We start from the raw sequence: 12,005 nt of genomic DNA, 5'->3' as shown, positions 1-12,005 counted from the left end.
CAGACTTCACCTTTTTTATAAGCTGTCATCTTTATTCTCTCCGCTCTTATACGTGATGGATGTACTGTAGCGTTCAAAATCAGATTCAAAAGGCAATGCATCCTACACGTTTTTATAACATTTGTCAAACATTTGTTCTGGATTAGTATCTGTAAATAACGTTCAATAATTCAGTATTAAATGCCTGTGTATAAGTATATTATTTCTTTCTGCCGGGGCTTTCCAGTGGCTTTAATGTATTTTTTATGTATTAACGTATTCATGCCCATATATCAGTATAATGTAGTCTAGCACTTTTGATATGTTTGCAGTCTTCTGAGAGGAAAAGCATTATTTAGCAACTATCAATTTGTGCATAAATCTATTGTACTCAAACAAGAAGCCAGGCCTCTTTGTTTCCATAATGAGGTGACCATCGATCACTGTTAATCACTTTGCCCACACAGGCCTACAGCTTTGTGTTAATGAGCCTCCACCGTGGACTGGAATCATGTTTGCTCAGTTTGGGTTCTTTAATGACATTGTCATTACAAACAGGAAACAGTGTAGCTAAGCAGTATACTGTAGATCACATCAAAGTCAACCAGGGTTGGTAAGGAAAGGAAAACAAAGCTCTGTGCCTCTGCTAAGTTCGGATTTTTGTCATTTATTTGACAGAAGCTGAATGGGAATGAGTGTTATGTGACAAGCGCCGTAACCATTTAGCTTTGAAGCCCGGCTAGCCCGCTACTAATGTGTTAAGTGGTCATTTACTCACTACTCTTATCTTATTTTCTTCAGACACAAAATAAAGGTAATATCACATTTTTCAATGAGTTTCAGTCTGATTTAATGGATACAAATATTATTTAGCTATAATATGAAACAGGTTGAACCATTAATCCTTTGTTTTACTGAGCAACTTCATTAAAAAAGTACTGTAGTGTGTTATAAGTTTTTGTGCATGTAAATGGTCTGCAGAGACTAAAATCCCAAATTTCCCTCCAGCGGGAGCTTCTCTCTCTCACTCTCCCCCCCTGCCTGAAACGCTTCAATTCTACTGTTTACGCAACATAGTGACATCACTACGTATCACTTTATATCTTGGTCCTAAACTTTTTAGAATTTTGTGAATAATCCACAATTTCTATTGCAGTTTCCTCTTTAACTCTGCGTTTCCCTTATTCACCAGAGATGTCGTTCTCCGTGTCTTTGCCTAGCCTAAACTGGATAAGCATTGTGACTGGATTGCCTTCAGACTGCACAGAGTTCCCATCACAGCGTGAGCCTGACAACTTCAATATCTGCTTTAAAGTGCTGACAGCAACGTGAGCAATCCAAACCTGTCACTAAAGATGATGTGAGTGGATGAAAATAGTTGCATTGTAATGACATGCTGAGCTGCGGCTTCTGATGACATGCAGATTTTAGAGAGGGAATAAATAGGTTTAAGAAGACGCAGCGCTTTGTGAGTCAGAGAGGGAGTTGAGTTTTCTCTGTAGTTTGCTTCAGGATAAACTCATTTATCAACGGTTAAAATATCAGTTCAAGCCAGGCTGTTTATGTAAAGCTCAGACAAAGAAAATCAGGTCTGCTGTGTGTAAACGCCATCCCTGCTGACACAAATTATTACTCTTTAACTAATTGTTTTTTCATGTTTAAAGGTCCCATGTCATGGCTATTTCTACTGATCATAATTCCATTGTTGAGGTCTACTAAAATAGATTTACATTGTTCAATGTTCCAAAATCGCATTGGTTTCTCATACAGCATCTCTTATAGTATGTGTATTCAATCTCTGTCCTAAACGGCTTGTTGGAGCTCCTGCCCCCCCCATTCCCTATACGCCCACTCTGTTCTGATGAGTCAACCACCGTTACAGCGGAACATCAGTGTTTATGTTTTACAATGGCGTTTGTTAGCAACCAGAAAATGACAACAGTAATGACAAACAGATGAGAATGCTGCGTGGGGTCTGGGTGCCATGTTGGCGGGACGTTGCGGGGCTCGTTGCTCCGCCCTGTGAGGCTCGAGGAGCGGACAGTGTGAGCTGGATTACTGGTGTCGTTTCCTGGTTGCTGCGTGGGGTCTGCGAGACAGCGAGACACCGCGGAACTCAGCCTGAGCACGCACGCACACACACACACACACACACACACACACACACACACACACACACACACACACACACACACAACACACACACAACACACACACACACACACACACACACACACACACACAACACACACACACACACACACACACACACACACACACACACACACACACACACACACACACACACACACACACACACACACACACACACACACACACACACACACACACACACACACACACACACACACACACACACACACACACACACACACACACACACACACACACACACACACTCACAGCCAGACTGTGTGCGGAAGTCCGTGGAGCCGCGGCTGAGAAAAGGTAAGGCTGAGTGAGTGTGTGTCGATCTCACTATGACCGTTACGTCACTATGACCAGGAAGAAAAAAATGGAAAAATTTAAAATCTCCAACGAGGCGTTTTGGGGCAGCATAGACAGGTATTTTCTGTGTTAGAGTTTTACTCGCTACAGGGTGTACTTTGAGGGTTTGTGACTTTGCAGACCGTTTACATGCAGAAAAAGCTACATAACACACAAGGGGACGGGTAATAACCAGAAAAGCATGACATGGGACCTTTAATAAAGCAATAGTGATCCAGCCTATATTCAAGTCCTGAAAGCTTTTACATGTGTTTTTTAAAAAGCTTTTCTCAGAGATGTGGTTTTAAGTTGTTTGGGTTTCTTTTCATAAATAAATGTCACACTGCTGCTTGCTCAGTCACTGTGGCATTGTTGGCCTTTAATTACTTGTTTTTGGTGCAGAAGTGTAACTGGGAGCAGACGGGTCTGAACCGTGGTATCAAAAGCCTTCAAAGACTGTGCAAGAGCATAAAGGTGACATTGATTTAATTAAATTGCGTACAGGAGATTTTGGATTTCCATCACCATCATCAAACACTATTTCTCTGAGCAATGTTTTTCCGATGTGACAACACCTGCTCTATCAATCAGGCTTGACGGGACTACTCAAAAAGTACATGCTCACAAATTCACATTAAGCTGTTCTCATTCACTGGTAGTTCATTCACCTACAATGAAATGCATGGAAATATGTAAATAACCCAGGTTTTAAATACGTTTGTAACCCAATCCTTGCAGGTGGGATTCACCAAAGGACCTACAGTACAATGCAAAATGATCGCAATACTTAAATCACGATGCAATATTATTATATTATAAGCTGCGATTGCAGACTAGCCAGTATGTCAAAAACTCTTCCACTGTCCCCACTTTTGTTTTGACCAATTTGCTGTCAATCCTGCTGATCTCACCGGAAACAGGATGAGTTGGAAAAAAGCAAACACAAGCAAACTGCATCTGCTGGGATAACATCTCGTCTAAAACAGCTTTATTCTCTCCAAATAATCATCTTTGGGGAATAAAAAAAGTGGAAACCCCCCAAGAAAGATGGAGAAAGACTAAAGAGCAGAGGGCAGCAGCCTTGTTTTTGTCAGATGTTGTGCCATCAATGAAACTGCAGCATGTAGGAGAGAAATAATGTGTGTGTGTGTGTGTGTGTGTGTGTGTGTGTGTGGTGTGTGTGTGTGTGTGTGTGTGTGTGTGTGTGTGTGTGTGTGTGTGTGTGTGTGTGTGTGTGTGTGTGTGTGTGTGTGTGTGTGCAGCTGAATCTGTATCTAGCAATGCAGGCAGCTTGACTTCCCGCTGTGATCCTGATTCAAAATGCTCACCAGAGAGGAAAAAGGAGGGGAAGGCAGGGAGGGTATGAGATTTAGAAAGAGAGTGAAAAGGAGGAGACTGAGAAAGGCAAAGAGGACAGGAGAGAGACATGAAGAGAAGGGGAGACCAATTACGAAAAACCCAACCACAGAAACAGGTGGAGAGAGAGAGAGCTATTTCCTCCGGGGTCTTTGAGAGAGAGAAAGAGAGGAGCGCACGGGCTGTCTGCGTCCGGTCGGTCGTTCGGCTGTTTAATTTGTGACAGGAGGGATTTCTGTGCTCTGTGCTTTGAATTGCTGCTCTAATTTATATGGTAATCTTCTTTAAGACTCCGGCAGCCTACAAAAAACCTTTTATTTCCATCTGTGCTAAGCCTAAACCCCTTTTCTATACTCACTACACATTCATAAATATATATATACATGTGTAGGCGTGGGTCATACTCTGCTCCAAACGTGATTGAATGTGGGAAAGGAGAGGACACCTATCAATTTCACTTTCCCTGATAAGGTCGCCCTGTGCAACTGTCCATATTCATAACTGTCTCTTACTGTATGACCAGGAATAATACTTAGCATGTTTGTCCCCCACTAGAACCTCATGTCATCCTGATGTGAAGAACTGCTGTAGATAATTAGGAGAGTGGATAAAGGCTCAAGGGCAGCCTGTGGGACACTGGGACATTGTGGTTTAGGAGAGTTTGCAAGGACAGGATATAGGTGAAAACGGAGATTGGTTGGCTAAAGCTACATTCACACTAAACCAAAACATATATTTAAGGTGTTTTCAGAAATAAACTCTGCCCATACTTGGATCCCTTGAAAAGGCATGTATGTGCTAGTGCAAACAGGAAGCATATTGTCTATTCCGAGGTTGGTTGCTTAGTCCCTAAATATACCACAAAAGCCACAGCAACAACATCTTCATTAATAAAACAGCCTCACTTAAAACCGTCTCTCCATGTAGGGTTGATAAGGACGCTTGACACAGGAATTGTCGCAAAATGCTTGAATAACAGCTCGCCTCCTTCACGTTTAGACAGGAGTAGGGTTAAAAAATGCAGATTTAACTGCAGCTGCTAGCATAAACAACAAGGGCAACAAGGGCAGAAACAATAATCCATTATCCATGTTGACTTAACCACTAGTAGTCAAGGGCAGTTGTCTTTTCTGGAAAAAGGTCACATGATAGGTGCGTGAGGAGTCAGGGAAGGACCAGTTGTGACTTATAACACCCACTCAGGAAGCTAACATTGTTGGTTTCTGCGCCATGGTTTACAAAACATCTCTTTTCCTGCCTATATATTAATATACTAAAACTCAATCCTGGAAGTTGCAGACAAAAAAGGGGTCGGAAACATTTAAGAAAACGTTTGTAAGGGACAACAAGACATATTCTAAAAGTGTTGATGCTCGGAATAAACGTAGCAAAAGTTAAAACATATAAATGTGACAATGTAGCATCATTTAGGATGGAAGGTAACGATATGAAAGATTCCCATCTTTGCAACTCGCAGGTGTTCACATCATTGGAACAAGAACGACTGTTGATATATGTAGAATTGGTCGTGCGAGGACTAAAGGTTCTGTAAATGGAAGATGCGGCACTGCAATTCAGCTTTAATGAACTTGAATAATAGACGATATCCTCTCTAATGATCCGATGCTCTGCACCGAAGCCCAAACAATTGGATTACAAAATAAACTCTCACTCAGTAATACTCACAAATGTATCCTTTCCTGTTTGTTTGGATGGATCGTTAATATTGTTAGTCAGTAGCTGTTATCATTTAATTTAATTTCACTTTTATGACTTTTAGAACTTGCTACTCGAAGATGAAAAGCAGCTACTGAGCATGCATGTCATCGATCCATCTCAATAAACTCCATCTGCTGATGAAGACTTTCACAGTTTTTATGGTAAAACCTTCACTTTCATGATTTAAATTGTTGAAAATGATTTTATGTACCGACTGTCGGCTCCAACTTGGCTAGAATTGAACAGAGTTGGTCCAAATTGTTGTAATCTGTTGAAATGCTTAATCATAAATATAATTGGTAGTGGCTCAAGGCGTCAGTTTTCCTAATTCCACCCTAAAACAGTGATTAAACTGTTCAACCAAGCAGAATAACTAATACCTTGCTCTCTGACATGTCCTGAAATACCATTCCGTTCCTGACAGGCCTACAGCAGAGATGTTTTCATGAGCGTGGGTGCTGGTTACAGAAATTCATTTTTTCTCATTTGGCTCCAGGAATGGAGGAAACCCTCCTTAGGATTTTGAATGTATATCAGTTTGAAAATGGAGTGGTATTCCTCTTTTAGCTCTGTCGCCTCACCATCCCTCTCCAGAGGTAAAGTCCTTTTACTGTGGCCGTCAGTGTGAATGCCAATTAGAAAGGGGATTGCCAGCAAATATAAAGTAAAAGCTATTAAAAAAAACACTAGTGGAGGCACAGTTGGTAATCCTATAATCCTTTTGGGGGTGAGTTTACAACCAAGACCTCGAAGGGTTTGGAACCTCAAATTAATCAATCCTGAATACACTTTAATGTGGATGATATTTGTGTTTAGAGAAAGAGAATGCAGTGCAGCCTTTACGAAGAATCTCAGTTTGACACAGCAAGCAGCTGGTAAACAACTCACACACTCATTTCTGCATTTGTGCTCAAGTGTAGCTGGGTGTACAGTGTGGTCTGTATGTTGTATAACTGGATATTCAGTGAATGTTCCCGATCTGAGTGTACATAAGAGGCAACATATGGATGTGTACTGTATGCGAGTGGTTCATATATGCAACTATGAATATTTGCATTATGATTGAGAGTTTTCATGTCATTTACAGGAACATAAGATGATTTCTCACTATGAATGAATTATGAACACGTAACTGCATACAGTAATGTTATTAATTCAACTATTTTATGCAATCTTCTTTGATAAATCCCTTAGAAGCCCATTACAAAGTCTATAACGCTAAATAACAAAGCTGTCTGTATTTTCTTCCACAATTATCAGTGTCACAATTGTATAAATACACAATTTGATTTTACTCTTAGGATTGTGACATACTTATCTATTGATATACTGTAGTTCTTGCCAATAAAAGTTATAATTATAGGTATTTTAGAAATGTGCTGTTTTACAGCTCTTGCACTAATGAGTCTTTGTTATATATAACCACATCTTTCATTTGTTTCGCCTACAAGTAGTTAAATTGTTTGAAAATACTATACAATACAATATGCCAAAAAGATGTGCAAAACGATTCAAACTGTAATACTCAATATGAAGGAGTATATGGGGGTTTTCATTTACAGATTTTGCACTTTGCTTTACTCACTCGTAATCGGTACATGTTGATAAGCAGCTGAGCTATAAGCTGCCACTTAAGTATGAGAAGTAATTGGAAGCAACTCTAACCTGAAAAAGTGATTACACGGACAGACTTTTAGCATCACAAGCTGCAGGGTAGTGTTAAAGAAAGAGGTTTGGAAATAGCTCATTCCCTGGTGTACATTCAGTAACTTTACGTGAACAGTTTTTACCTGTGAGCAGCTCTCTGATCTCCACATCTGTGGTCTTCCGCAGCAGTCGGACCAGAGCCGGTATGCCTCCGCAGTTCTTCAGGGCGATCTTGTTGTCGTCGTTAGCCTTGCCGTACACCAGGTTCCTCAGGGCTCCACAGGCACTGCGGTGCACGTCCGTCATCCGGTGGTCCAGCAGGTCCACCAGAAGCTGGATCCCACCCTGTCGCCGGATCTGAGGTTGGAGGAGGGAGGACGGTATTAGTGCATTTGTTCCAATTTCCCCTACAATTGAACAACAAATGTTGGTGTTTAAATAATATCAGAAGACAACAGGGCTTGTTACTGTCCACTTGAGAAAATAATTTCACACTTTTGATGCCAGGATTGTAAGAAATTATTTTCTGTTAATAATATTAATTTCTCGTTTGTCACCACTTGTAAACAAAGTGCGCTGGCACTGATGCAAGATTTATTAAAATGCCATCCGCTGCACTTTCTGTCCCATCACCCCTCTAAGTGTCTGCAGCCCTCCCTGCGCTCCCTGTCTAGACAAAGAGAGAATGTAGGGCAGACTGCTTGCTTTAAAAACCAGACCCATTGTGTCTCTTGTGATCTATATAAAGCTACATCAGCATGAAGCTTATCACAGATGATTCACTTTGGATGACAAAATCCAGTTGGAAAATGATTGTGTAGAGACAAGATGTTAGATATTCATGTAACAAACTTGGTTGAAATTTATTTTTGAAAACAAAGCAATTATAAGTCAATCAAAACACTAAGCAGGATAATTAATGATGTACCTTGATTAAGAAGGAAACAAAAAATGTATCATTATGTTGGATTAATTGAAGTTTTGTCTATCCTAAAAATGCTCATCACAAGGTCCAATAGTCCAAGGGATTGTTTTATAATTGCTTATTTTGTGTGGAAAACACAGAAAAAAAGAAAACAGTAAGGGCCGTAAAGATGTTTATTAAAACTGTGAAAAGGAAAACTTTAATATAATAATCAGAATTATGCGAGGTAACTTTTGCTCAGTCTTCTCTTGCCTTAAAGGTCCCCTATTATACTGTTTTTCATCAATGTATTATAGGTCTCAGATATATACAAAACATGTCTCTGAAGTGTTTGGCTCCAAATACCAAACAGATCGTGCATTGTAGTATCCCATAATCCCCTCTGTTTCAAAAGTGTTACTTTAGATGGAAATAAGGAGCCACTCCCCACGCCTCTCTGAGAGATATTTAGTTACAAAGAACACAATGGTGCTCTAGGAGGAGATTCAGGTGGTAAGGGGGGGGGGGGGGATTACCTTGGTTGGTGATTGGCTAATGGTTACACAAGCCAACAAAACGTTATGACATCACAAAGTGGCCAAAATCTGATCAGCTCATTTTCAGACGGGTTTTTATATAAATGGATCAGGAAAAAAAGTGAGAGAATCTTTTTTCCTGAAACTTTCAGAATGTCTTTACAGAGGGGACACATGTTTATGTAGAAGAGACACGAAAAAGTGGATTTAGGCACAATAGGTGACCTTTAGTGACACAGAAGCAGGTTGAAGGACCTGTTTTTTAACGCATTACTAGAAAAACACATTGAGAACAAATTATTGTTATCCTATGGTGAAGAATGCCTGGCATGGGGTTTTCTGACACGCCGATAGAGATATATATTCTAAAATTATTATTATTATTAACTTTGCAGTCCAAGGCCAAGGAAGCAAATCAAGGAAGAGGCGGGTTTCTTACAAACCCTTTCCTGTTTTGCTGCAGGTAAGGAGACCATTATTTATAAGCTTGATGATGTATGATATGTAATTCCTTTTTATATTATTAGTCCAAATGCACAAGGAACCACCCTCTTCGAAGGCCTTTTTTGAAGCTTTTGTGTCTGTTGCGATGCATCTCTGTGTGATCGCGGCCTAATAGAATAAATCAAGCACGCAATTCTACAACTTCATCTGCATCAGGTGCTAGGAGACCGAACAGGCAGTGAGCCGCATTCATATCCCTCTGCATCCCATCTATTATTATTCAGGCATCTCTCTCAAGGACGAAAACAATCTGGCCTGTGGGTTGCATTCTGCCAGCCCTGCTCTTTAATACTACTATTCTTCTACGGCATTTTCAACATCAGTCTTCTGTCTCATCCGTCTGCTCTATCTTTATTGCCTGTTGGCCGACTGTTGTTTGAAGTACTCGGTTTGCCCTCAAATCCATCGTCTCCTTTGGGAATTGAGCTGCATGGAGTTGACATTGAAGAGACAGACAGAACAGTTTTGTGAGTGATGACAGCTCTAAAGGACAGAAGGATAGACTGAAGGAACAGCGCTGCACTCTGAGTTTGGTTAAGTATGCGTAATGGTGCGTTTGGTGGCGCACAGACAGCTGCTCACGTGGGACTGAGTTTCCTCTCAATGAAGACGTGTCGAAACTTTCATTATTGATGAAAGAGCCAGTTGAAATTAGCCATATTATAACCTGCCTGCTCAATGTTTGGTCATTAACAATGTGTTAAAGGGGCCTTTATGATCCTTTCCTGTAGTGTGTTATATAGATTGTTGTGAATGTAAATGGTCTGCAAAGGCTTAAGTCCCAAGGTCTGTGACGTAATGACTTCAAGTTACACTCACGCTTCTATTGTCTAGCTCTCCAACACTTTGTAGGTGATAGGCTCAGGGGTGGGAGATCTCTAAGCGGTTGACCAATCACAAAAGAGCAGGCCAGCTAACTAATCAGAGCAGACTGGGCTCTGGTTTCAGATAGAGGGTGAAAAAAGGTGCTGCAGCACAGGCAGTATGAGAACAATAAAGCACATTTGAACATTAAAGCATGTAAATATGTCACAGTAGAGGCTTAACATACAAATATGAACCTGAAAATGAGCAGAATAGGGCCCCTTTAAGCTTTGTTGGTTAGTCTGAATGAACAAAAACATTCAAAGAAATGATCTCCCGACAAATTAGTCTAAATATCACTAAAACATTTTATGTGTGTATTTTTGACATTTTTGGTAAAATATACTCTCTACATTCCTGGATTTTTCTCTGGTATGATATAATTGGGACTAGCTTGCGGACCTAGCGGCAAAAGGCACTGTGGAAAGGTAGGTTTACTTCTCCGTCGGTCTGTAGCATGACCATTAAAAACATTTTCAGGCGAGCGCACACTCACCCACTTTTTGTCAAGAACTCTTGTCCCCTGGAATCTTGCCAGTGGTACTCAAAGTACTGAAAAATCACACTTTGAAAAACTCAACAGCAGCATCCTGTACCTTTCCAGAAACTATGTTCAGCTTCTAAAACCTCAGCAGAAAAATCCAACACTGCAGTATCTGCATTGCTATCTGCATGTTAGAGAAAATAATGCGACGTTTGTTTTTGTATGTGTTTTAGATTAAACAGAAATGATTACCTCAGATTTGATCTTGTTGTCTCCAAAGCAGAGGTGCTGGAGGTAAGCAGCAGCGTTGGACTGGACTGATGGGAACTGATGCTGCAACATCTGAATCACCTCTGGAAGCTCTGGATCCCTCCAGCCAAACTCCCTGAAGAGACACAAGGAAAAGACAGTGTTGTGAAATGTGCAGAGATATAATAGTGTGTGTGTGTGTGTGTGTGTGTGTGTGTGTGTGTGTGTGTGTGTGTGTGTGTGTGTGTGTGTGTGTGTGTGTGTGTGTGTGTGTGTGTGTGTGTGTGTGTGTGTGTGTGTGTGTGTGTACATGCATGTAGATGAACCTGTTAGGCAGATTTTCTCGCTAGTGGATGCCTGATTTAAAATGCTCACCAAAGAAATAGACAGAAAGAGAGAGAGAGATTTCTGGTTGGAGCAGAGTAAAACTAATAGGAAGGAAAACAACAACAAAGAAGAAATACATACTTATTGAATACACAGATGTGTACTGGACTGAGAGAAGTAGAGGTTTAATAGTGAGGATGCACCAAATACATTATGGTGGATTTTCTCTCACACTGGCCCACATATTTGACCCTGGCATTGCCACAGAATGCTAACTATACTCAATGTCTTGTCTTTTTAGGCCAAACCAACAGCTGTGTTTGGGCCTTTCCCTGTTTCAACATGACAACTCCACATGGTTTTCCACTTATATAGTAGTTGAGTGTTGAAGAACTTGACTGGCCTGTCCTGATTTGAACCCTCATCCAACACCTTTGGGATGAACTGGAATGCTGACTGGGAGCAAGGCCTTATCATACAACATCACTAATGCTCTTACCGGGGAATAAAGCCTTTTCAGGGAAATAACAGAGCCAAGGAAACTGAAACCAGTTCTGTTCTACAAGTTAGAATAACTCAAAATACAGCTTTGGAACACTTCATATATTTTCATATATATTTAAAACAAACATAAAATTAATGTTTATTTCATATTTCTGGTATAGCGATCTTACCCAAAAGCCCTTAAGGGTCACAGTTTTACATTATATCCCACCCATATTTTATCATAGGTTTCATACAGCTCAGGTCAGAAGAATTTCATTGCCATTTCTACACTGTGTGCAGATGACAATAAAACCTTTGAATACATAGTAAGTGCTTGCCATAGTTGGTACTGCACTAATATTTAAGGTACAAGTCTGGTCGTATGCGTTATCATAGGAAGGTGTATAACAACAGTAAGAGGTCGCTCCTTTTAACCGCCCGA

General features: G+C 40.5%; 1 protein-coding gene across 4 annotated transcripts in view; it reads right to left on the bottom strand.

Annotated features, from left to right (window-relative positions):
- ctnnd2b (catenin (cadherin-associated protein), delta 2b) overlaps nt 1-12,005 on the bottom strand; it is a 212,907-nt gene that overhangs the window by 43,584 nt on the left and 157,318 nt on the right. For all 4 annotated transcript variants that reach the window (XM_034233094.1, XM_034233095.1, XM_034233096.1 and 1 more), the window contains 2 exons: nt 10,754-10,886; nt 7,353-7,566 (listed from right to left, as the gene is read on the bottom strand). In XM_034233094.1, coding sequence (XP_034088985.1) covers nt 7,353-7,566; nt 10,754-10,886 — 347 coding nt within the window. The remainder of the gene's footprint in view (nt 1-7,352; nt 7,567-10,753; nt 10,887-12,005) is intronic.

Source organism: Gymnodraco acuticeps, unplaced genomic scaffold (genome assembly GCF_902827175.1).
Source record: "Gymnodraco acuticeps unplaced genomic scaffold, fGymAcu1.1, whole genome shotgun sequence".
NCBI lineage: Eukaryota > Metazoa > Chordata > Actinopteri > Perciformes > Bathydraconidae > Gymnodraco > Gymnodraco acuticeps.
Note: the sequence above shows the minus strand (reverse complement) of the source record. Positions and strands in the feature narration are given on the sequence as shown.